Source organism: Triturus cristatus, chromosome 10, assembly GCF_964204655.1.
Source record: "Triturus cristatus chromosome 10, aTriCri1.1, whole genome shotgun sequence".
Lineage (NCBI taxonomy): Eukaryota > Metazoa > Chordata > Amphibia > Caudata > Salamandridae > Triturus > Triturus cristatus.
This window is the reverse complement of record NC_140593.1, coordinates 646,830,194-646,857,558: the sequence shown is the minus strand read 5'-3', so window position 1 is coordinate 646,857,558 and position 27,365 is coordinate 646,830,194. Positions and strand designations below refer to the sequence as shown.

General features: G+C 47.2%; 1 protein-coding gene across 2 annotated transcripts in view; it reads left to right on the top strand.

Annotated features, from left to right (window-relative positions):
- LOC146789845 (syntaxin-binding protein 4-like) overlaps positions 1-24,860 on the top strand; it is a 1,170,683-nt gene extending 1,145,823 nt beyond the window's left edge. For both annotated transcript variants that reach the window (XM_085632209.1, XM_085632208.1), the window contains one exon: positions 22,399-24,860. In XM_085632209.1, the coding sequence (XP_085488335.1) occupies positions 22,399-22,510 (112 nt within the window). In that variant the 3' untranslated portion in view covers positions 22,511-24,860. The remainder of the gene's footprint in view (positions 1-22,398) is intronic.
- Positions 24,861-27,365: the final 2,505 nt, after the last annotated feature.

The window sequence follows — 27,365 nt, the reverse complement described above, 5'->3', positions numbered from 1 at the left end:
TTTCATCCCTATTTAGGGTTACATGTTACTTCATGGTCTAGTGGAGGTGGGCTGTTCCTGTAGTCACAGTCACTAAAGATACATATCTCACTTTGGTACATGATTTTTCACTCCATTCCAGCTGACCACTTCTGAATTCTGTAGGAGCTCCAGATTCTTCCCCAGTCCGACACCCCCATGGTCCGGGTAGGGAAGGTGGCCTTGTCCGGTGCCTGGAATCCTGGCCTGTGAGGGCCAAGCCTCCCAGGCAAAAGTCATGGCTTTGCCCACCTTTCATGGTACCATGCCACTTGATGCCTGAGGCTTGAGCCGGGCAGATGCTTTTACTTGATTCTTAAATATTCTTGTGTGATATTACTCCCTCTGTGTCCTACCCCCCCCCTGCACAGCGCGCGGATTTATCGCAGCGCGTGTCTCCACCAATTTGAGGGTGGAGGCATAGATTCGTTTAATATTTTAAAAATTACCTCCTGCACCCCCCCGAATTCCGCGCTGCACGGACAGCACCTCAGCCTCCCCCCAGAGCAACCGGCCAGTTCAGGGCGGTCTTGCCGGGACATGGAAGGAATACGGCGGCGGCCATTTTGGGTAGGGCTAGATAGTATATAAATAGACGGCTATGACTCCGCGCAGCGGACGCGCTCAGCGGGCACGCCGCATTCACGCCGGAGTCAAGCCAGAGTCCAGCCCGTCTGCGCCCGTCTGCGCCCGTCCGCGCACAGGCCGGGCACAGGGCCAGGGACCCTGTGAAAAATGTCATACCCAGGTGCTATGATAGACAAGATCTGCTTGCCTTACAAACAAAGCCCTGCTGTGGCTCAAATAAACTCGATCCCTCATACTGGGCAGGCCCAGTGAGCTGCCAGGCCTGTCGCCACACTTTTCTGTGGTCCCAAGTTTCGGCCTTCTCAACACCCCAGGATAGCTTTAAAGCAGCCCTAATAAATGCCAGATCTGTACCGAAGCATGCCCAGCATATCCAGGACTTATTGATAGATGACAATTTAGATTGTCTCTTCATTACGGAGACATGGCTTAAACCCTGGTGCACCCCTGATGTGGTTCACACCCTGCCTCCTGGATATGAAATACAAAGAGTAGATAGAGAGAATGAACAATGCGGGGGAGGAGTGGCCATTATATATAGGGACTCCCTTAGCTGCTCGACGATACCACTGCAAGAGCTAACAGATGCAGAAGGGATGGGTTTCATAATTAAAATTAATGATAACTTCTCCTTCTCGGGGGCTTTGATCTATCGCCCACCAGGACCCTGTGCTGGCTTCCTGGGTAACATCGGAGAGGTGCTCAGCCCATTGATACTTAGATATTCTAATTTCACTCTGATGGGTAACATAAACATCCACCTAGAGTCCACAACCGATGCACCTGCTGCCTCCTATCGGGAAACCATGGAGGTTTTGGGCCTCACTATTCGAGACACCCTAGCCACCCATGAGGCAGGGCATACAATAGACTGCATTGCCACTAACCTAGACACTTTGACAACTAACCCCCTTAGACCCCAAATTTGGACTGACCATATGCTGATTCCTTTTATGCTTCCCCTTATGTCCTACGGAGAAAACGATCATAAAAAGGAACACAGCAAGGTCACAAGGGATGAATGGAAAACGATACTGTCCCACCCAGAACTTATAACTATAGCCAGCTGGTAGTACCTGTAAATCCCATCAGTTTCAGAACATGGATGAATGATCTGAAAGGTACAGTTGGGCAGGGAAAAAACAGAACGAGGCAGGGTAGAAAGAAAACATCTGCACCCTGGTTCGATCGAGATCTCAAAGATAAACAAGGGGAGCTTAGAAGAGCTGAACGAAGCTGGCGGAAATACTACTCTAGCCTAGAACGTAGCAAATACAAAAGGATAAAAAATGCCTATCATGCGCTAATTAAACAGGCTAAAAAAAGGTACTTCTCGTTGGCAATAGAAACAGCCAGCAGCAAACAAAAGGAAATATTTAAAATTGTAAACGGCTTTAATAAGCCTAAATGTTTAGCGCAGGATATCCCGCCCTCGCAGGCACTCTGTGACAAGATCGCAGATTTCTTTGAGGGAAAAGTACAGGGGCTGACGAAGGACTTCGATGTCCCTATATTAGAGCCAAGAACAGAGGATGATATAGTGAGGCAAGGGGCCACGCAGTTGACAACTTTTCTTCCAGTTAGCCTGGAGGATACCAAAAGAGGAATTCTGGCAACAAATTCCGGATCCCCCTTCGATCCATGCCCAGTTAGACTTTTACACCTCATTGTGGACATTGCCAATCCAATAATAAATGCCATTGTCAACACCTCACTGTCCACAGCCAAAGTCCCCCCAGAGTGGAAACTGGCAGCGGTGAAACCACTGCAAAAAAAACAACTCCCTGACCCCACCACATTGTCGAACCTACGACCCATCTCACTACTTCCGGCTCTGTGCAAAGTCACAAAGTCAATTGTAAATAAACAACTTACTTGTTTCTTGGAAGATAGTGATGTATGGCACCCCAACCAGGCAGGTTTCAGGGCCCAACATTCCACCGAATCGGCCCTCCTGTTCACTACAGAAACTATCCGCTCAGCCCTAGACCAAGGCAAGAAGGCCGTCCTGATTTTATTAGACCTATCGGCGGCCTTCGACACGGTCTCACATGCCATCCTATTAGACCGGTTAATAACATCTGGTGTCACAGGGACAGTGCTTGAGTGGATAAGAAACTTTTTAAGTGACAGGAGGCAAGTGGTGACCCTGGGGGAATTCTGCTCCAGTGAAAAAGCGCTGTTGACGGGAGTTCCGCAGGGTTCGAGCCTGAGCCCGACCCTGTTTAATGTTTATACTGCACCCCTGATAAAACTAATATCGTCATTTGGCATAGACGCTATAGCCTATGCCGATGACACACAACTTATCCTGGTAATGGATAAGGATAACCAAGCCTGGGAGGATAAGCTCAAAGGTTGCCTAACGGCCACCTTTGAATGGATGCGCCTAAATCACCTGAAATGCAACACAGGTAAAACAGAGATCATGCCTATAGGCCCAAAAAATGAGTTCACCCCACGATTATGGTGGCCAGAAAAAGCTGAAATACCACCTCATACAACCAACTCGGCCCGTAATCTGGGGGTGCATTTTGACTCTGACCTGTCTTTTAGACAACAAGCAGCTAGAGTGGCAGGCATGTGCTTTGGGGTAATAAAGGGACTGAGAAAGTTCTTTGATCTTTTGCCCCTTGAAGCAAGGAAAACAGTTACGGTTGCACTTGTAACATCGCGCATCGATTACTGCAACAGCCTCTATGCTGGTACAAATAAAGTTGTCACACACAAACTTCAGATGGTGCAACATGCAGCAGCGAGGCTGGTTCTAAAATGGCCGAAAAGATCATCTGCAACCAAAGCCCTCAAGGCATTACATTGGCTGCCCATTATAAAAAGGGTTTTGTTTAAAGTACTGTTAATTACTTTTAGAGCTGTTCACAACCTAGGCCCGTCCTATCTGAGGAAAAAATTCAGCAGATACTGTCCAACTAGAGCACTGCGTTCTTCAACGGCCAACCTGCTTACCGTCCCGAGGTTTAGACTCAAAACTCGAGGGGGCAAATCCCTGGCGATACTGGGAGCAAAAGCATGGAATACTCTTCCCCCCCAGTTGAGATTACTGGATAAAGAAATAGACTTCCGTAAACATCTAAAAACCTGGATCTTTAATCTCCAAGATATAACTGCCAGAAGCCTAGTGTAATTCGGGTTCTCGGTCAAGTAAGCATAGGGACTACCTAACATCTGGTGGTCCTTTCTGGGCGCCTAGATGCTCCTTGGAGGGATTGCCGCGCGATACAAATTGGCACTTACATTACATTACATTACATTACATGGGGGATTATGGGAGCTGTTGAGCCCACCGAAGCCCCAGACTCCTACCTGGCCAGACGCCAATCTGGCCCGTGGTGGGAAGGTGGCTCTGCCCGATGCCTGGAACCCTGACTGGGGGGACCAGGCCTCCCAGGTGAAAGTGATGACTTTGCCTACCTCTCATGGAGTATTTTGGAAGCTGTCCAACCCACAGGTTCCCCAGACGTATACCCTGTTCGACTCCACCCTGAATCGGGTAGGGAATGTGAGGGTAGGGAATGTGACCCTGCCCCGTGCCTGGATCCCTGGTGTGTGCGGGGACCAGGCTTTCTGGGAAAAAGGCATGGCTTTGCCTGTCTGTCACAGGGATTACAGAAACTGTTCAGTGCACAAGAGCCCCATACTCCTGTTAGGTCCTTTGCCACCCTACCCCGGGAAATGCCAAGTGAGGGGACCTTCAAGGTTGCAGGGATCCCATCTCTGCTCTGTATCCCAGAGAGGCACAAGCGTTTTCCTCAGACTGCAGCCACCATACCCTAGGAAGGAACAGTCCTCCCAGTTCATGGGCTATGAGTGTTCTGGGCCAGTGCCTTCCACCTTCCTAGTCACCAAGCCTGGGGAGCTGATGAGGGCTAACCCCCCAGCCAAGCCCCTTTTCCCTTGGGCCTGCCTATACATCTTTTTTTTCCTTAATTATTTGGCTCCCATGAAGTGGAGGCTTAGAGTACCCGGGGGAGAAAAAAGTTACATTTAGCTATGCCGGCGGGCTGCTTGTCATTTGGTCCGCTGACCTACTGGTCTTCTGATCAGCCAGTCACCGACCAGTCATCTGGTTTGCCAGCCACCAACTGATCATCTGGTCTGCCAGCCCAGCGACCAGATGGCTTAGGCTGACCAAGTTACCAAAGTGCTCATACATCAGCTGACAATGAGGCCAATGCTCAGGAGGCTCCTGCCTATAGCCAGTCACCGGCTTCTTGCCTCCAGGTGACTCTGCTGGAAGACATGCTTTAAAGCTCTTACCATCCTTCATCTGGCTTTTTATCAGCAGGGTCCTCAAAACCTGATTACAAGAACTAAACACTATATTCCGTCCTGGCTCCTGTGCTCGGCATCCGCTCTGCTAGTCAACACCCAAGGATTCGCCATGTGAGATGCAGAAGCTGGGCTTTTATGGTGATGTGTCAGGGTTGTCAGCAGCACAAGAAGTAAACAACGCCACTGACCTTTCTCCGATGTCCAGCAGAGACGATGGAAGATGATATACTCCTCAATTCCCCCGAACGCAACCCCCAACAGAGGAAATGAAACCTGCTGCGAGAGGACGTGCCCGGGGGAAAAAGGGAAGGGGATAAAATAATAAACTGGCTGCAAGTTCTCTTGTCCCTTCTGGGTCTGGTCTAGAGGGCTGTGTGGCACTCTTCGGGAATAGGACACTGCAGAGCAGGAGAAACACAAACATACATGAGAAGCTCACTCTGGGGTTCTGATACACTCAAACATTGTTCTCCCGACCCACTCACCAGATGTACTGCAGCCAATATTTGATTATATATGGTATGCTTCGCTAAGGCTGCAAATGTTCGCTACCAGAATATACCCCAAACAGGTAAGTGACTTCAGAAATGTGCAGAGAAAAATAATATACTTCTGTTGCTCTTCAGTCAAATATAAAACAGTCCAGTATTTCACAATGCCCCGATAGGAGTTATTTCCACTCAAACTGGAGCAATTCTAAATACTCCTTCTGTATTTCTTTGTGTCGGCAATGATGCGTGAAAAACGTACAAACAAGAAACGATTTAGTTCACAGACCTTACGGAGCTAACGTCTGTGCTGCGAGGGATAGTCCGACGCCACTCAGAAGGGGTGAAAGCGCACTGATCACAAAAAAAGCCGGCAGTGAATTAATTAGAACCCAGGACTTTCAAAGTGCAGGAAAGTTAGCTCGTAGGCTAACGTCTTGAAAATACGGAAAGCAAAGATCCAAATGTTGTGAGCGGAAGGGAAACGCTCCGGCGCGTCTTCCGCTAATTTGCAGGATCAGTGAGGATCAGTGAGTGAAAGCTGAGTCGCGGCAACAAAGGAAACGCCCAAGCGTTACTTTCGAATCAGACCGTGGCTCTCACAAGCGAAACCAAAAAGGAAAGGCAATGTTTAAGGAAGCGCACCGGCGTTCCTTCAGAATACCTGAACCTTTTCTGAGTAGCTGCTGTCCTTGGAAGATGTACCGGAACTACTCTGTAAATGCTTCTAGCTGAAAATTGGGCGGGGAGCACCATCCGCCATCCTGAGTCTCAAATTAGAAGATTGTCAAGCACCTTCCTCATGAGGAGGAGATGCTTAAATATGGAACTACTTTAGCCTTCCTATTGTCTAGCCCCTCGGACTAGTGGGTAATGTAGTTCACAGAGCTTTTTCTCAGCCTGAGCCCGGGAGCTAGAAGATACACAAGGCGATAAGTACCCTGTCTGCCTGTTGCCTGATAGGTGATCGCTACATGATGCTTGGGAGGTATTTAAATCCGCCACCCCTCTTTGTTCATTCATCCCTCATGAACCTTCCTTCTGTAAAGCTTTAAGAAACTATCGCTCCTCAGTTTATTAGCTCGGTTGTCTGAGCATTCATTTTTCTGAGCCATTAGCACCAGTATACTCCTTGGAGTAACTGTGCATTTTACTAGTCCCCTCATTCATTCATTCATGCTGCTGGTGCCAACTACTATTTTACAGAACAAGGGAACCCAAAGGAATTAAGACAGGGACCTTGGGCAATTTCATGTTATAGAGAACAGTGGTCCCTATTCAGGAGGAATACAGTGTGATAGATAACCATACACTTAGAATAGAATGTATGTCTTTTGTCCAGCCGGACACTAATTTATTTTCATAGTATTTTTCAAAAGTAGTATCAAATAAAACATTCAAATGACAAGTGGGCACAGCCGTGACCAACAGAACACAAGACAGAACAATGAACACAGAATTGGCCAAAAGGCAAGCCAAAATGGGTCTGTACAGTTGTTCTCAGTATAGACAGACACAAATTAATCATTTAACACCGTTGCACAATGTGTTATCGCTTGAGTCTAGTGCATAGGGTGTTTGGGTGTCGACGACGTTTCGATGCCACATTAAGTATAGGGCTGTGCGCACTTGTCATTTGAATGTTTTATTTGATACTACTTTTGAAAAATACTATGAAAATAAATTCTTGTCCGGCTGGACAAAAGACATACATTCTATTCTAAGTGTATGGTTATCTATCACACTGTATTCCTCCTGAATAGGGACCACTGCTGGTGCCAACTACAGCCATCTGGTCATCATGCTGGCCTGCGAAGAATCATGTCCCTGCACCACGCTGCATGTGGTTAGAGGTATACTTTCACAGTCCTGCCCCCTGTTTCTCCCACCAAACCAGTGACAGAGGGACCCCATGGGGGCTCAGGCACACACAAATGGACCAAAAGCTTGGCTCAGAGGCTTGACTCTTTCAATAGATCACAGCAAGTAAGCTGTTCTGCTACCTACTAAACCCTCACCCAGAATCAGGTAATCTACAAATGATTTAGCACCCGGTGCCCAACGAGCATATGAAAACTAGCGTTGAAGGTAGCCCCTTTTATCTGCGCTCTAGTTCCCGAGTGGGTGATTCTAGGTGCCAGCCCAGGGGCCGAATATCCCAGGTCAACCATGGCTCCATGGAACAGAGGTATCATTAAGATTTAAGGTGGATTCTGATTTAGAGGTGTTTAGTCATAACCCCACAGATAGTAGATTTGCCCCATTTGTTCGCCAGCCAAGCACATACACCAAATGTCTGAGCCTGTGGCTCCTCTCGCACTGAGCAGGATTACTATTCCAACCATACATCATCGGTGCTATTTGTGAGAAGCATTACGGAGCCGCTGTCGTCCCTGTGGAGGAAACGCTGCCTTTGATCCTCAACGTGCCTACCTGATACCACCGTAGCAGAGCCCTGCAGTCCTGGTCGCACCCGCCGCCGTGCCTTACATCGCGCGGCAGCGGAGCGGTGCGGACCACAAATCCCAGCTTGCCCTGAGTCTCCGCCCACTGCCAGATTCCCGCGCCGGAGGAGCTGAAAAAGAGGGCAGCTCCCACTGGGGAGCGGGGAAGCATTACGGAGCCGCTGTCGTCCCTGTGGAGGAAACGCTGCCTTTGATCCTCAACGTGCCTACCTGATACCACCGTAGCAGAGCCCTGCAGTCCTGGTCGCACCCGCCGCCGTGCCTTACATCGCGCGGCCGCGGAGCGGTGCGGACCACAAATCCCAGCTTGCCCTGAGTCTCTGCCCACTGCCAGATTCCCGCGCCGGAGGAGCTGAAAAAGAGGGCAGCTCCCACTGGGGAGCGGGGAAGCATTACGGAGCCGCTGTCGTCCCTGTGGAGGAAACGCTGCCTTTGATCCTCAATGTGCCTACCTGATACCACCGTAGCAGAGCCCTGCAGTCCTGGTCGCACCCGCCGCCGTGCCTTACATCGCGCGGCCGCGGAGCGGTGCGGACCACAAATCCCAGCTTGCCCTGAGTCTCCGCCCACTGCCAGATTCCCGCGCCGGAGGAGCTGAAAAAGAGGGCAGCTCCCACTGGGGAGCGGGGAAGCATTACGGAGCCGCTGTCGTCCCTGTGGAGGAAACGCTGCCTTTGATCCTCAACGTGCCTACCTGATACCACCGTAGCAGAGCCCTGCAGTCCTGGTCGCACCCGCCGTCGTGCCTTACATCGCGCGGCCGCGGAGCGGACCACAAATCCCAGCTTGCCCTGAGTCTCCGCCCACTGCCAGATTCCCGCGCCGGAGGAGCTGAAAAAGAGGGCAGCTTCCTCCGCCTCGCGGACGCGCGCGGGCGGCGCCGGGCTGAGCCCGGGCAGAGGGCGGGCCGTCTGTGGCCGTCCGGGGCAGGAGGAGGCAGGGCTGGGCCACCCCTCGTTCGTGCCAGCAGGCCCACCAAGGTACTGTGCCGTTGTGACCTCTCTACCCCCATACAAACATTGTGACTATTACATACTATGCAGCATCACCCATTGTGAGAGTCTGAATTAAGTATTGTTGTAGTATATTGCCCTCTGGCTATATATCTTGTCTAGGCTTGTGGTATTGTTGTCATCCATCATTCTCCTTGCGATTGTAACATGGCCAAAAGGAAATCTATGGAAGGAGGTGGGGGCAGCGTCATAAAAAAGGGAAAGAAAGCTAAAAAAGTTAATCATGCAGCAGGCAACTGCATTTTAGATAGGATTGAAGCCATTGTTGACAACTGCCAAGTTATATTAGAGGAATCTAGCTCTGCTTCCTCTATCATAGGGGACCCCGCAAAAGATTTGTCCCCTAGTACCTGCACTCGCAAGATCCCAAGTATTACCAAAACTAGGGAAGCCCCACCTACAGCACCCACCCCCCTCACACCTATATCCCACGATTATGAGTCCTGCCAGAAAGACAAACCGATCATTCTGGACCCTATATCTGTTACTGAATCCCCCTCTCCCATTACTCAGCTCAAGCTCACATGTTCTAACAGGTTTGCTATTCTGGAAGGCTTAGAGGAGGAAACATCTGCATCCCAAGTGATTGGTCCCTCGCCCTCTAAAGTAGTTCAGACTCCCAGCTCGCAGGGGGTTTCGCTGGAACAGAAAATTGACCAACTATTATCCGAGATAGTATCCCTGAAGGATATAGTTACGGAACTGAGCAAGAGGGTTCTATCAATCCCTATGCAGTCTACAACCCATAGCAGCCCTGGGGTGCCAACACCACTTGTACCTCTAATTTCCGTACAGACCGGCCCTTTGCCAATCACACACAGGGCTAATGATCCAGCTTGTGACACGATTAATTCCATCAGAAAACCACCTCTGCCCTCTACTAGCCGTAGCATACCATCGTATAGGGACTCTATGAACAACCAGAGAATCCACAAAGTTACCACTCCTACTCCACATTCAGCTGTAGGAACTGGATCCCTAAGACCCAGTACTCAGAGGTCTGTGTTTTGTTCTGGAGGCAACACTGCACTAAATCCTATTGCAGATGGTTTGTTGTCTAACCCAACCATAGTTTATATGGCTGGGGTACCTAGACTCACTAATAATCAATCTTACGAAAATGAGGATTCCCTCAAAAACAAAGCTATACACTGGGTCAGGCATGTCAGGGGCTGTAGGTCTATTATCCGTGAAGACATTATCAAGGCCAGAAGACTGTCTCATTACACTAGTCAATTTGATTGTATTGAGCTTACATTTTCTAATAGCATCCTGGCCGAGAATCTGGTGCTCCTCGAATATCGTACCTCAGCCCCAAACCACTCCGGTATCCAGATAACGCGTACCCCGCTTTGGATTCCAAGCGACCCTGTACCAGAGGGTAGAAAGAGGATTCCTAGCAACGATTCCAACTTGAATAGGGTAGACTGACTGGTCCAAAATCTTTCTCTTAAGGCTCGTTCTGTGGAGCCGGCTATTATTGCTCCTAATCATATTATTACACCCCCTGAAAGTCCACCTCCCCTCTCATTGCCCTCTTTGACCTGTGAGATGCTCCCTAATACCCAGCCCACCATTACACTCGTCAAGTCTATGCCCCTTCTTAATCTTGTGTCATGGAATGTTGTGGGGCTTCCTAAAAAGCTCTGATCCCGGAATGGCACGATTTTATTGGCGTATTTGACGTATGTGTATTCCAAGAAACATGGAGCACAATCCCTCTATATAAATCAGGGTATTCCACATACTATCTACCGGCCCTCAGCTCAGGGAAAGGTCGTCCATCTGGGGGATTACATGTGTGGGTAAATATCAAGCACAATTGGCAGGTTCAGCGCCATAATAATGTTTCCCCCGATCTTCTCCATTTGACAATAAAAGGTTCACATAGCGGCCCCACCCTAGACCTTTTTAACATCTATGCTAGAGGTTCGACGGGTGGACAGATCTCTCAGACAGTGTCTGCCTTGAAGCACGAACTGACCCTCATTGATCGGAACTCTACTGTTATCATCTGTGGAGATTTTAACTGTACCTTTGAACCTCTAGCCTCAGAAGATTTATTGGGGTCCAGTGAATCAGATCTCACTTGGGGAATCCCGCCCTTAGAGCTCACTCCGATTAAGAAATGGTCACAAAGGGCCATTCAACTGAATGCACTCACTCAAGAATTTAACCTACGTGCAGTGAATGGCAGATCTATATCCGATAAGGGCGGTGCCTTCACTTTTAACAGGCTAACTTCACCATCACGCATCGATTATATCCTTGTCGATATCTACTCTTGGGGGCTTATCACAGATATGGTTGTCAAAAACACAATAGATAGCGATCACAACCCACTATGTTTACAAACTAAAGATCTCTGGATGACAATACCCAATGTGGCCAATGAACCTCCTCTAATGGCAACCAAGGAGGTATCACTGGCAGGGTGTAGTCGACGCCTCAAATGGCATGGGATATCACAACATGAGGAGAAGCTCGCTTCAATCAAAGAGCTCCTAGTTAGAAAACATACCGAACTTTGTGATGCTAGCACCAAAATGGATGACCCCCATCTTATAGCTTCTGTTTATCTTGATACCATCAATAAAATAGGGGATTTCTTTATTCTGGGGGAGAAAACCCGTTCCAAGGTGGACTCCACGAAAAGCGGAAACCCTTGGTACTCTAAAGATTGCAAAAGGGCCAGAGTCACCCTGTCCAAAGCCCTAAGGAAACAGGATAGAAATTTAATTAGCAAGGCCAGACAAGACTATTCGAGATCCCTGAAAGTCGCCAAACGGGACTGGGAAGAAAACCATTGGCAGGAACTTAAGGAGGCGGCCCTAAACCGGAACTCTACAGCTTTCTGGGACCTTTTGAACAGAGCCAAAAGGGCCAAAACAACAAGCATCCCAAACCATATAGCTGAGCTGCAATGGTTCGACCATTTCTCTGCTATATATGAGGGTGAGACTGTCTCTGCTGCTCCGGTGGTGGATGATTTGCCCCCTACTGTTGAGTTTCCAGCGGAGACCAATTTTGGGACCCATGAAGCTAATTTGGCTATTAAAAGTATTGCCCCCGGTAAGGCGGCTGGGCCTGATGGCATACCAGGTGATCTTCTTTTACACGATCCAATTCCCTGGGCCTCTTTTATTTCTGTTGTTATGAACGCCATAGCTAAGGGTTCTACAGTACCTGAGTCCTGGAAAGCCGCGGTGGTGGTACCAATTTTTAAAAAGGGCAATAGGGAGGACCCTGCCAACTATAGACCTATTAGTCTAATTGACGTAATACAGAAAGTGGTTGGCAGGGTTCTCCTGATGAGACTGAGATGCTGGATTGGGAACGGGGATGTTTTATCACACTTTCAAGCAGGTTTTAGACAAAAGGTAGGCACTATGGATCAAGTTTTTAGATTTTTTATGATATATTGGAAAACGGCAGTTTTAGGCAAGGGAACCCTATATCTAGCTTTTATTGATTTAAAGTCTGCTTTCGACTTAATTCCTCGCCAACGTTTGTGGCAGGTCTTATTTCAACTAGGTGTTCCCCATGAGATTCTTGCCTTTTTAAAGCTTTTGCATGAGAACAACCATGTCAATATTAGATGGGGGGCCCAGGGCCAGCTTACAGGGAGTGTCGCGGTGAACAGGGGGGTACGCCAGGGCTGTGTGCTGGCTCCCACCCTGTTTTCCCTATACATCAACGAGGTGGTGGATTTCCTTAGAGAGGTCCCAGCTGATGCTCCAGTCCTGGCTGGCGAAAAGATCCCCACTCTCCTGTTCGCCGACGACACTCTCCTGATTTCTAAATCCCCGGCTGGCCTACAAAGAATTCTAAATAGATTCGACTCTTTTTGTAAATCCTATGGGCTTATTATAAACACAGAAAAAACCAAACTAATGGTAATAAACCCTCCGAGACGCTATAGATATACTTTCACTCTGGATGGCACACCCTTAGACATTGTGGATTCTTTCGATTACCTAGGGATACGCATTGCAAAAGGGATGAAGTGGAGTTCGCATCTGACCAAGATGCTCCTGTGCCACAAGAGGGTATCCGGTGCCATTATAAGAGAACAATATCTCTCTACTAGTCGACCTGTGGCACCGGCTCTTGTGGTATACGAGGCCCAGGCACTGTCTAGTTCTATGTATGGGGCAGAAATTTGGGGCTACGAAAATATTCATGATCTGGTTGTCTCGGAGAATAAATTCATGAGGAATCTCATCTCTGTCCCAACATCATCCCCTCTAAAACCCTTGCTGTATGACCTTGGTAGACATTCTATTCAGGACATTGCACGTTTACGACCTTTATTATTCTGGGCAAGACTGCGACGGACCCCTGAACTTGTCAAATACGCAGCAGGCTTAAATGATCTCATATCAGCAGACACTGGGAGGAGGCTAAAATGGATTACCCACATAAAACAAACATTGAAATCCATTGGCTATGAAGATTGTTGGGAATCCCAGATACCCCCTTCGAAACAGGATCTTAAGAAAGCCTATTGGAGCTGGGTAAACACAAGAGAGCTGAACAATCCTAAGTCGGGGAAGCTGAGCGAGGCTTTTTTCAAACATAAGCCTTTCTGCAAATTGGAAGCATATCTCGACTTTATCCAGTCCCCACTGGATAGATCCCTGTACGTACGTTTTAGACTTGGGTCCCTCCCCCTTAACTTTGTGACTGCTGGCTGGAAGGGATCTTTACCTTCATCTGTTGGCTGTCCGAGCTGTACAGCACCTAATGAGTCCATCCCCCACTTTTTATTTGCCTGCTACCACTATCGAAGATCAAGAGCTAAATGGTTGCGTCCGATTTGTAGAATGCTCGGATGCCGTGACTATCGTACTGTGCTACGCATTCTGCAGACTGATACCTCGTCTCTTACCATTGTCTGCGGCATTGCTAAGTATTTGGGCTGTGCTTGGCTGTTGCGAAAGAAAAAAACTTCCCTTTAATTACACTGATCCACTTCTGCGATATGTTCCCATTTGCACTTTAACGAACTCCAGGTCACCAAGCACTTTGTCTTTGTCTTTTATATGCTGTTCTTAACCATTTTTACAACCTTTTTAGATGTACTTATGATCAATTGTTGTTTTTATTGCCTAACTTGATCCTTTTTTATCACTGTATGTTGTGCTTTTATGATATTTTTTATCGAATAAAGCTTTACCTACCTACCTGCTATTTGTGAGAGAATAATATTGACACCCTGGCCTGTCCCGGAGACAGAACATCTTCTTTTTTGGAGCCTTTTGGACCAATTTTATCACGTTACACATCGCTCTCCATGTTAATTTTTTTAATTGCCTTGATCCATATATAGGATCCTTACCCTATTCTATCTAAGGGCTAATTAATTTTTCTGGGGTTTCATTGGAACATTGTATGTTACTAAAAAACATTTTGCACTTTATTCTGCTTATGTAAAGGTTTTAATTAACTGTACAATAAAATGCATCTTATCTATCAATATCTACATCATCAGTAGGGTAAAACTAACTTGTCTTCCTTTAATCTTTAACCAACTCACGTTCCCTAGTATTGGGTTAACAGCCCAACAGTTGATGAATTCAACTTCACAATAATAGGAAAAGCCAACACTGAAGGATCAAAAAGCGAACTCAGTATGAACACCTGGCCTCCACAAGGCTGTTATCCCTGTGGTAACTTTTCTGATACCTCCTATTTGAAACCCAGAATGTCAGAACGATAATGACGCCATGCTTTCGTGGTCTACATTCATACTGAAAATCTAGATCAAACGAGCTTTTACCCTTTCTGCTCTGCAAGAGGTTTCTGTCCTACCTGAGCTTGTCTTAGGACACCTGCGTTTTCATTTGACAAAACCAGCAGACATGGGTGGGACAGTGGTTAGTCTTCCTAAGAATATGTATAATACTGAATGCCTTTGCCTCTTAAATGACGAACGCAATTATAAAAGTCTCTGTAGAGATCCAACTTCAGAGGTTATGGAATAGATCAACTTCCTTGCAAATAATGGATTGGAGAACAACTGGATTACAAAACAGGAAGCTGGATTTCTGATCAAGAAACAACGCAGTATCCCCTACTTTCAAAGACTTCCAAAGGTAAACAAGAAAAAGGTTCCACACCGGGCCGCCCTATTGATAGGAATAAATTCCGCACTTGAACCACTGGCTCATTTCTGTGATTTCTTCTAAATACAATTGGTACAAAAAATACAATTAAACTTAAAGACACCAGAGATGTACTCAACCTTTTGAACAACCTGGAGTTTGAACCTATTAAAGACTTGCTGATAAGGTTGGATGTTGAATCCCACACAACAGTATTCCTCAAGAATTTACCTTGGTGGTCGAAAAACATCTGAATAACACGGATTGGGTCTCGATTTCTCCACCTGACTTTATACTAGAATGTGGGCACCTTGCCCTAACCAAGAACTATTTTGAATTTGAGGAGGAATTTTTTTTACAGACCCACGTTACTTCCACGGAAAGTGCCTTTGTCCCAAATCTAGCTTGTCTGTATGTACATTCCTTCAAAGTCTTATTTATTTACAGTAATATGAACCCCTTCCAAGAACACATCATGTGATGGAAAAGATATATTGACTACATCTTGATAATTTGGAGAGGAACATGCTTTTGGTGAGGACTCGATTAGTGCTGTCAGTTCTGCTGCCTGTCGTGAAAAGTGGGAGAGGAGAATGAGCTGTGCAGCGACTTGCAGTGTCTATGAGGGCATGTGGCTGTTTGTTACCCCTGCTGCTCCCGTGTGTCTTACCCCAGTTTCTCGGGCTATCATTGAGGGACCATCAATGATCAATGCCTCACTGTCCAGGAAGGAATCCACCCCTACCTGGATAATCCCCTCGGGGATGTATGTGGTACAGTCATGGATCTCCTCCTCCTCTTGAACCCCATGAGCTAGTAAGGTGTGTAGGTTTACTAGATGGCACAGTATTATTTTTAATGATGTCCTGGAAAGCATCAATTCAGAATCTGAAACCTGTTGTGTAGTCAGCGTGCTTTTGCTTTTTTGTATGACTGCAAAACACAGAATATTCTGCATACAGTCTCAGTGGTGCCCTCATTACGATTGAGGTGCTGCTGCTAGCACCTGCTCGCATGGGAAATGACCCTGCATGACTGCATCTAAGATCCAGCTGTAGTACGCAAGAGGTTTGTGCCCCAGGGGATACTTCTTCAGAACTGCTGACAAGCCTTGCCCATCGCTGTGGCTGAATAAGAAGAATAAGAAAAAATCCTTCTTATAGTCAGGCATTTCTAGCTTAGGGGAGTGTATTATGTCTGTTTTGAGGTTGCAGAAGGCATTGTGCAGCTCAGGTGTCCAGGCTAGTTCCTTGTGAACAGATTTCACCTTCTTGATGGCCTAGAGTAAGGTGGCGAGGAGTGTGCTGTAGTCAAAGACCCACTGCTGGACATAGTTGCATAATCCTAAACATTTTTGCATACCCTTTTTCGTTTTTCGTGGTGGCGTAGCCCTGTTAGAGCCTGTGCATTCCAGCGTAATCCATTGACCAGCCGCTGAGATCAGTTGGCCCAGATAGTTAACCCCCTGTTGTACGTACTGTATCTTCCCTTTCTATACTTTATACACCCTCTTTGCAAGTGTGGTCAGGTGGGCTGTCATGTCTTGCCGACATAGGTACTTGGAGGGACTACATATCAAATTGTCGTCAGCGTACTGTATCAGGGTGCTTCTTGGTTGGAAGTTGGCGAGATCCTTCCTCAGTATTTGATTGAAAATACTGGGGGATTCACAGTACACTTGTGGTAGTCTTCCTTAGAGCAGCTGACCCCTCCGGAAGATGAACACGGTCAGGTACTGACTTTCGGGGTGTACCAGAATACTAAAGAATGTGTTTTTGAAGTCTATCACGGAAAAATAGCTGGTGTCTGTGGGTATCTCAGTTAATATGATGTAGGGCTCTGATACTAGAGGGAATTCCGTGAGCACAATATCATTGACGGGGTGCAGGTCCAGCACCAGGTGCCCAGGTCCCTCCCTTACATTGTATTGCAGGGGGGATCCCCACATGGAGGAGCCCTTGATCAATCAGTGCTTGGATTGTGGATGCTATACTGTCGTCAGCTTCCTTGAAGAGCATGTACTTGCGCACCTGCTCTCAACATTATCCTTACCGGTTCAGCAGTATTGATGAGACCCACATCATAAGGTCCCTTCGCATAGAACTGCGGCAGCACTGCTGACAGGTCTGACTCCTGCCAGGCTATCAGCACCGTCATGGGCAGCAGATCCCCATTTCACAGTTTCCTGCTAATCTTAATAAGATCAGTGAAAATGATTTCCGAGGCCCTGGACACTCGCTGAATAGCTGGTCATATGTTACCTCCCAGATGCTGAGGTTAGGTGTGGCGAAGATGATACACGCCCACATCATGTTCGCTTGATCAATGGCCAACAGGACCCCGTATTTCAATGGACTTCAAGCATAACAGCGCGGAGAGAGACCTGACACTCCTTCTGTTCTTGTTTTCTTCCGGTTCCCTACTTGAGGAGATGGACACCTACAATACAGGAGCTGACCAGACCCAGATCAACCCCACAGCTAACACGACCCGAAGCAACAGGAAGAATCCAGTTGAAACCAAAAGACATTCAAGGAAAATAACCTGTTGCTGTTGTTTTCTTCTTTCTTTTTGTCCTCACCCTTGTTCTGAGCTAACAAACGCCTGTTTGTCAAAGACGCATGGGAATTGCTGAGCATAAGAAATTGAAAAACAAAACCCTTTATAAATAAAGGCTCTACATCGCTCCCAAACCCAAGACTCCCTGGCATTCTTTCATGAGTAAGGGACGGTAGAACGCTCCCAAACAAGGGGTACGAGTACACTCTGGAACTGCTTGAAAGGATACTACAAATGCCCAGTGTATTTGTGTTTTCACGGGAGGGTAACCATGATTTGGGACCTACTCAAAAACCAGAGGCCCCTCTTGGCCAAACACAAGCTACACCTAATCTCCCAAGTCCTAATTGTTTTCAATAACATCTGAATCGCATCCTGTATCACACCCAGGGGCCAAGCTTACCATTTGTGTAATACCCAGCGGTTCAAGCAAACAACATCTCTCACTTCTTTCAGATGCCAACAGTGTTAAGAAATCAGTAGTACTGAGACAAACCCTTTTAGACTAAAACAATAAGATTGAGGTGCCAGCCTTAAATCACACCCAGGGCCCATGTGTACCATATGTGTGATGCCCAGTGGTCTACGTGGTGAGGCCTCAACCCTGTATAACACCCAGGGGACAAGCTTACCATCTGTATCACACCTACTGGTCCATATGACCAGCAATATTCATCTTCCCTAGGGTGCTGACTATCGAAAAAAGGTGACCTCCATGGGAACGTCTCCAAAGCCGCCTTGCGAACACATAAAACAGCTAACATGCCAGATTTCTTTCAGTGTCAGGACGCTTAGGTTACTTTTTTGCGCACCTTCTTAGTTTGCCATACGCCAATGCTGGGACTAAGGATCTTATGTGGTCTCTTACCCACTGTGACGGCTGCTTCAGGACAGACCTCTGCCCCACGGATTTAGCAGAACTTCCAATGTATTGCGGTGTCTGCTCACCTTCCTTGCTGCCCAAATGTGAATCCGCCCAGGCAGAGTCCCCTTCCTCTGGTTTCAGTCGGGTCCAAGATGCCAATCTCTCCTGGGTGGCTCGCCAAAATGTTGCTCGAATATAAATTTACCTTGAAAACAAAAAAAAACAAGAGGCGTTTGGCAAAACAGGAACAGTTGATTTAATTAATTGTTCCTACTGGGAGTACAGTTACAGAAGCAGATCTGAGGACTGTCTCAAAGTACAACTGATTTGAGGAAGGCTTTATACATTTCTCTGGGTATCATAAAATGTTTCTGTCGATCCTTTTTAGGTAAAGAATGTTGGCCTTGTGTTTGGAGCCATATACATAAGGTCCCTGATAAAAAATGCAGGTGAACCTTGTTCTTGCATGAACACAATGGGGTCCAGTGGGTAATGTATCCAGGTGTCCGGCATGAGGGGCGCGTGATCACTGCATTTACTGTGTGTGCTGAGTCCTGCCTCAAGCCTAAGTCTCAGGGCCTGTTTGACCATGTATTTCTGAGTCAGGGTTGACAGAGAGTTTATGACAGGTGAATTTAATAATAGGGATGCAATTCTGTTCTCACATATAAACGTACCATTATTAACATTGACATCAATTTTTTCAATTTTAATGCTGATTTAGTGAGCCATTTACACTTTCGATGTACTGGCCGTGTGAATTTACACATGCATGTTTAAATCTTTCAGATAGGCACATGCTACTGGCAGGATCATGCAGGTAGCCGCATATGTTTGACGGGAGGAGGAGTCGCATGTTCATCCTGGACACACCTTCACACCTCTTAGGAGCCTGCTTTGGTGGCTCATGTTTGCCTGTAGGGGGATAGGGGGGGCAGGTCAATCACACAAGCACCGCAATACCCAGCCTGTTCTACTACCACAGAAGGGAGAGGCTGGTCAAGGCACAGCCAGAGCAAGACACAGGAGTACTGTACATCGGTCTGCTGAGTTGCCTCCATAAAAAGCAGACCCTTGAATAGGACAGCCCTCCAGGCTGGTGGAAGCTCTTTGCTTGAAACAACGACAGAGGCTGGCCAAGCAGTCCATCCCTAAATGGACCAAGTGGGCCCAATAGTTCAGGGTACAATGCTGGCTAAACAACCCATGAGGAGGCTGCCCAGCACAGGGATGTCAGCTTCACATTTCTGCCTGCTCTCTGGGAAGTACGTATCAGATAAAAGGCCCATTGGACAGGGTTGGAAGCATCTCCAGACTGTGGCCCCTTGGACCCCAGGACAGGCTGACCCAGGCCCTCACAGCATATGGGGAGCAAACTCGAAAGACAAGGGGGTCCCTCACATGACTGAGCTTGGAGAATCAAATGAGCCTTTGTTAGGAATTCCAGGGTTGCCCAGCCATCGTGTTCAAAGTACAGGGCTGGATACACTTCCCAAAACAGCCCGCCCTGCACAGGGATGTTAGCTTTGCATCCCTGCCTGCTCTCCAGGAAGCAGGGCTGGAAGGAAAGGTCCATCGAACAGAGCTGAAAGACAGCTGCCGACTTAGGCCCCTAAGTACCCTGCCCCTACTAATCTGGAGCAATGCTACTGCTAGTAATCTGTTCATACCGAGTGACAAAGGGGGCCGTCAGAGAAAAGGCACCCGACATCCAGGAGCCCTGACTGGGTTCAAAGAGTCAAATAAGTCATCACTGGGACTTCCATCTGGATACGCCACATGAATGAAGGCGGCGCAACCAGATATCCAGGGCTCTGAGAAGCCATCTGGTCATGACATGTTTTATGAAAAAGGATTCTGCTCCCCCATGAAGGGGATAGGGACTCTGAAGCCTAGGTTCTCTGGGCTCTAGCTGGGTATCAGGGTGGAGGCTAAGGGGTGCCTCACAGAACTCTGACCCGGGGCCTAGCCAGAGTTTCTGAACCAGATAAGAAGGGGAGACAACCCCTGGCATTTTGTGACATGCCAGGCTAGAGAAGAGAGCACAGGGCCAGTGGGCTTCCACCCCAGGGACAGCCAGAGCTTCTGAACCTGGACAAATCAGGGGACACTTCCCCAGGCCTATGGGACCCTGTCCCAAGCATTTTGTGACACAGCAGGCCAGAGAAGGAAGCCCAGGACCCGGGGCCCAGTCAGAACTTCTGAACCTGGACAAGCAGGAGAGACCTGCTTGGACCTTCAGGACCTTGCTCTAGGTACTTTGCTACATGGCGGACTGGATAAGTGAGCCCAGGGCTTCCACCCCAAGGCCTGCTAGAGCTCTGACCCTTGGCCCAGTCAGAATTTCTCTTCCCGGGCACATAGGGGAGGCCTTCCCAGATGTGTGAGTCCCCATCCTGTGCACTTTGAGACATGGCAAGCCAGGTAACAGATCCCAGGGCCAGGGGCTTACAACCCAGGGCCTGCTGAGGATCTGATGTGGGGCCAGTCAAAGCTTCTTATCCCAGGCTAGCAGGAGAGGCCTACCTCGGCCTGTGGGTCCTCATTGCGGGCTCCAAGTGACCTTCCCAGATATGTGGATCCCCCCCTTGGGCAATTTAAGGCATGGAGGGATGGAGAATAGAGCCCATGGCTAGGGCTTCCACCTCCGGGCCTACCGGAGCTCCGACCCAAAGACCCAGTCAGTGCTTCTTATCCTGGGCAAGCAGGGGAGGTACTCCCGGGTCTGTGGGTCCCTGTCCCGGGCAGGTTAAGACTCAGCTGGCCGGGGAATGGAGCCCAGGATGGGAGGGCTTCCACCCCTAGGACACCTGGGGCTCTAACCTGGAGCCCACTCACAGCACCTTCATGTAGGCAAGAAAAGGAGCCCTCCCTGTCCTGCAGGTCTCCGTCCTGGGCATCCTTGCAAAAAAGCACATGGAAGCTGAGTTCCCAGGGTCCTAACTCTTGCCTGCCAGAGCGCTTCTCATTCTTCCAATCCATGCACAGAGGGGGGCCTTTGAGAGAATGAATTTGGCCTTCTTGAGCTATGATTGGGCTTGAAGCTTCAAATGAGCCCCCATAGTGAATTCCTGAACACTGAGTCACGTGAAGGAAATGATGCATTTTGTTTGTTTATTTATTTTAAATGCAACATGTCACCAGTGGTGTTAGCATGGCACATTTTGAACCACCAATCTAGGCTTGGTAGATGACTTCTAAGCTGAAATACACCCAGACCTAGCTGTCTGGTGATGTGTAGTATGTGCAGGGCCGGCTTTAGGGCAGTGCGACAGGTGTGGCCGCACTGGGTGCTGACCTGTGGAGGGGCGCCAACCTCAGGGTTGAGTGCTGTGTTTAGCAAAAATGTATGATTGGAGAGATGAGGGGCACTTATGCCCTGTCGTAGTGAGAGATTCCGAGGAGGCGTTCATGTGGGGTGGGGGCGCCAAAAATGATTCTCACACTGGGTGCCACCACCACTAAAAGCCGGCCCTGAGTATGTGAGTGAAGATTTATTAGGTGGAATTATGTGTGGACGGGTTTGGTTTGTAAATATGGTGTGTGTAAGCAAGAGTTTGCAGCATCTATGCTATTTGGCGGAGATTTATTCCGTTATACGACCTTACCAAATTCTATGAATTCTAATGGTTAATGTATTCAGCTTTTAGGGGCTCTAGGGACTTTTTTTACGAGTGTCTCATGTAACTGCTATTTATTGCACACCTTAAAATACGATACCTCTGGGTTCTAAATTCACCAGGTGAGATAACATTCGGATTCTGTTGCTTTCTGCAGTAAAATCTGCATATCCCAGTATTTACCTGGCCTTTTCATCTGTTTCATTCTGGCAGGTCTGACTTGCCAAAATCTATCAAAGGGAACAATCTGTCGGATAATTCTGATAACTCAAATAAACTGAACCCCCGTTTAACATTTAAATAAGAAAGTTTCCCAATAATGTTTAGACTGCTGCATGCAGGATGTATGTTGCAATGACTGAATTATGTGTTTCCTTTTCAGCCACACCGAGCAAAGGAGCCTCTGTTCGTCTTCTCTTTGTTCAGCTCCGATCTGTGGCAGAAGTGATGAGAAGATTGTCATGACCAAGGAGACACCGTCAAGACTAACATAGCCCCAGTCCACCTCTGCACCCCCCCCCCAGCCAAGGAACTACCACCCAAGCCAACATAAGCATGGCACACCTCTGTCCGAGGCAAGGAGCCTGCAGCCAAGCAGCTACAGTCCCAGATACCACTATGTCTTGGGCAATGAGTCACCAGTTAAACCAACATACCCTTCCAGTCTGCCTATTTTCCCATTCATGGAGTCACCAGCAAGAATGATATAGACTCCTAATTTATCTTTCTCTGAGGCTCACTGTCCTTTACATATGCATATGCACCGGCATGACTCACAGACCGAACTGACTGTTGGTGGCAGGAAGTTCTGTGGGACAGATTAGAGTCTCAGGGGTCAGAGATAAGCTTTGAACCTTTTCGGGTGATATTTTATCAAAAGACAAGCCATAAATAAAGTAGAAACGAGTATCCGCAATATCCTCAAGATGGGTGAGATCGGTGACAGCAGAGGTGTGGCAAATGTCAAGTAAGCTCACGAAACCCCTGTGAACATTAAGGAGTAAGAGGTGTAAAGTAAAACTGGTGGAATGAAACAAATCGGGTTAGGCTTCATCTATTGGGTTGGACGTGGGAAATGGAACTCTACATTTCCCTGTAAGCCAAGTGGAATCATAGCTGTAATTGAGGTGGGGTCACAGTTGTAGTGTGGGAAGACTTGGGTCACAGTTATGCAATAAGATAGGTGATTCAGGGTTATGTTGTAAGACAAGTAGAGTTAAAAGTGTGCTGTGATACAGATGGGGTCAGATTGGCGCTGCAAGACCCTTGAGGTCAAAGTTTTGCTGTGGGACAGGTGTTGTCACAGTTGTGTTGTACGACTGGTGGAGTCAGAATTTTACTGTCAGAAGAGTGGGGCACCATTGTGCTGTAAATCAAGTGGGGTCAGATTTATGCTGTAAGACGGTTAGAGTCAGAAATGTGCCTGGAGGCATGTAGAGTCAGAGTTGTGTGGCAAGACAGGTGGGTTATAATTGTGCTGCACAACTGGTGTGGTCAGAGTTGCGCTGTGAGACTGTTGCAATCACAACTTTACGTAGAAACCAAAAAAAACCTACCATTTCCTTCAAAAAAGCAGGATATGTCCCAGTGAAGTCAACAGCACTTCTTCAATGACCTGGTAGCAAAGTCTTTGGTGGCCCAATTTCTAGTCACCAGTATCCGGATAGGGACACAGTCCAAAAGTTGGTCTTAAATCAGGTTGGAATCAGATGTACTAGTGGTAAGTGTCTAAATGGACGGCCCAAGAGTAGCATTTTCCTTAAGAGTTTGTCACCAAATCCACCATTCATGTTCAAGATTTTCCAGTAGTGAGGATGCCCATCAGACTGGGTTCCCCCTTTAAAGTCATTCTACATGGCACACCATGTCTCACCGAGGCCTTCAGAAATATAACATCACCCACAACCTGAGGTAACTCCACAGGCTCCCCTTGCCTGCCCAAACCATCTTCAAAACCAGCTGCATCATTTGTAAAGCGATCACGTCCATCACCCCTGAGAACCTGGCAGACAAACTTGCCATCTTTGTGGCTCACAGCTTGCCTGCAGTCAGGACATCGGACCAGAGGAAAAGAGGTGCTAAAAAGAAAAAATAAGCCAACAGACATTATATCCATCTATGCACCCAGGAGCTGGAGCAACATTTGTCTATCCATTTGGGATTACCATAACATTGCCCCAATTTAAGAAAACACAAGATGTACCTCATTAAGAACACTTTATCACGATGCATTAGCAATCTACTTCTACTCCCAAAACCCAGTTACCTCTCCATTCACTGGACCGTATCTTTGCCTTTGACACTGTACACTATATCTATCTTTATATACATACATACATAGAAACATCTACAAGAATCACCACTCTGACTAGCCTCACCTAGGACTTGTGTTTTTTTAGGATTAGGTATTGACTTGCAGTATAAAAATGTATATATTTAAAACCATAAAGGTTAGAAAAAAATGCTAATGGGTGTAGAATTAGAGCAGCCTCCTCCAGCCTGCGGAACCAGATCTCAAGACTGGTGTTAAGGATGACTGCTTCCTTACTCTTCTAGGGCTAAAGAGAGCGTCATACTAACATCATACATGCACAGGTGTGTTGGTGATGGGGCACGTCCACCATTCTCAGTGTGACCAGGTGACAAACATAGGATTACCTTATCATGACCAGCAGAACTGTGGCATCTTAAGGCTGCTGGGAAACCTCTTTCTGGTGAGGCCCACTCCATGCAGAGCCTACATAAGGCTGAGCCTAGTGTAGGGGTTCCTGGAGTGAGGTTAGCACTTCCTGGTAGCTGCACTCAAGCTCCTCTTGCAGACAGATGAACTCTCCATCTCCATTAAGGTCAGAAAGAGTAGCATTTGAAAAGAGATTCTAGACTTGTCCACTGTCTTCCTTGCTACACTGATGTATAGGCCTGCTGTGTGCCATGAGGATGAACAAAGTTCTGGCTCAGGTGACCACTATGGTGGTCAAGGTGGGAATCCTGTAGAAGGACTTCTTGCAGTTAATGGCCAGACTTCGGAGGCTTTTGGTCAAGAGCTTGCTGTCACACCAGCTTAGTCTGGCTTTAGATGTGATGCTGATTATTAATTTTGCATCTATTCCTGTTGGCATAAGAGACAGTAGCCACTCTGGAAATGGAGAATCAGTGAGAAACTTTTCCTGGACAAAGGCAATGTATGGTGATCTCCCTCACTTACCAGGGACACAAGCGTTGGGGAGCACTGTGGAAACCATAAGGTCAGTGTGGTATATCCATGATAGACATAGCCATCCATCATAAAGGAAACCACCATTTTATGCAATTTGCTCACAGAAGCTAAATGGATTACTTCCATACAGTAAACTACAGGATAAACCACACACTATGTGCTCAAATATATACATCCTTCATGCATGTTTCAGACATAATGTGGGCAAGTGGAAAGGCCTTTTGTTGGAGAGAGTTGATTTGCAAAGGGATGAAGTAAAGATACTGTTGCCCCTGGAGTATAACGCATAACCTTGGTTGTATGGTCAGTAGTCCAACTCTTATTGTAAAATGTACTTATCCCAGTTACCAGTGCTCTGATAAGAACGCAAACAAAATGCAGCACCTCCTGTGGGCTCACAGTTGTTGACTCACAGACATTGCATAATGAAGAGGAACATTACAGGATAGGAAGTTCCAAGGGTTTATCAAACACACCAACAGGTGATGGGAGGAATGTTTGTAAATAGTCTAACCACTGGCAACTGCTCAGGGTAGCATTCTAACCCATTATTTTTCATCTGTTTTAGCACTCTAGACAGAGACCCGCCTTATGCATATCAGTACCAACCCGACTCGTCATGCGAACAGATCATCCTGAACTTCCAGTTGTTGTCCTATCCAGAAGGGAACATAAGCAATACCACACCAAGTTCGGCCTCATTAGACCTCCTCAGTGAGGTATAGGTTGGGATGTATGGTACAGTGAGCAAGGGATTCAGAGTCTGGACATACCATTAGTCACTTAGAGCGTTCAATCAAACATACAAAAGGGGAGGGAGGAATGCTTGCAAATTGTCTACTTACTGGTAATCACTCAGGGTTCCCAGGATTTATGTCAGAATGTCATGGACAGAAATATGGTCTGACATAAATATAGTTACATAACAATTGTTTACAAAAACATAATCCCATTGGGTGTGGATGTTTCATTATTATAATTTCGAATTGGGTAATATTTATGTAAACTATTCTTAGGACACCATATTTATGTTATATGATATTCTGACCTCAGTATTCCAGTAACATACCTTTCCAAGCCAAACTCAGATCTTTCATCCCAACGTAAGGCATGCCAGATCAGTGGTGTGCCAGAGATGGTTTTATGTGGGTCATATATATGATTTAGCATTGGTGGGTTCAGAAACATGCTGTAAAACAGATGAAAAGGTGGACGAAGTTCTGCTCCAAAACAAGTGCTTTTACTTCTCTTAGTGGGCCACTTGACAGAAGCATCTTCTAGGAGCTTAGATAACGGAAAAGATAAAACAATGTATAGCATTACAGCACTGTTGCAAGATGCAGGCTCAGGGTATAATGAAAAACAAGTTGAGTAATTGGACAGTGTTGTGCCATAAGAAAGCTGCGTGCATTCAGGTTTCAGAGTTGTCCTGCAGGACATATGGTGGTAGATGACTGCTGTGAGACAGGTGTGGTCACATGTGTACTATGGCACACATAGAATTTTCTGCATGTTATTTAGCTGGTGGCTGCAGAGATGTTCTATTAGAAACATGGTGATTGATGAGTGTAATGAGATAGGTGCTGTAAGACACACTGGGTGTCTGCTGTGAGACATTTGGAATCAGAAGCAGCCACATGTATGCTGTAAGACACGTGGTATCCATGGTCTACTCTAAAAGTAGTCAATTCAGTGATGAGAGGTAGGATAGGACCAGTAGGTGCGACCTAAGAAAGGTGGGGCAGTTAAAGGTAAACTGTGTGCAGTTGGTTTGTAGTGTAAGAAGGAAGGGAAGTGTTCTACATGAAAGGTGTGATGGGGGTTTGGGGAGAGGGTTAGAACTGTCAGGTAAATTACAAGTGGTCAGTCAGGGGTCGAAGGTGTGCTGGAAGGTCTTTTGGTTTGATTTGGAAGCACAGGCATTCTGTGAGAAAGGTTAGGAAAAATCAAGTCCAGGGCATTGTGGGAGGTTGGATACGTGGTGCTGGGAGCTGTAATAGGGCTGATCTGATCAATCAGGGGAGGTGTCAGAGGATTATTGTGAGATTCGTGTGATCAGATGGGTTTGCTGTTAAACCTGCAAAATCAGTCGACATTCAGAGGTTTTATGAATTATCAATGGATCATAGATG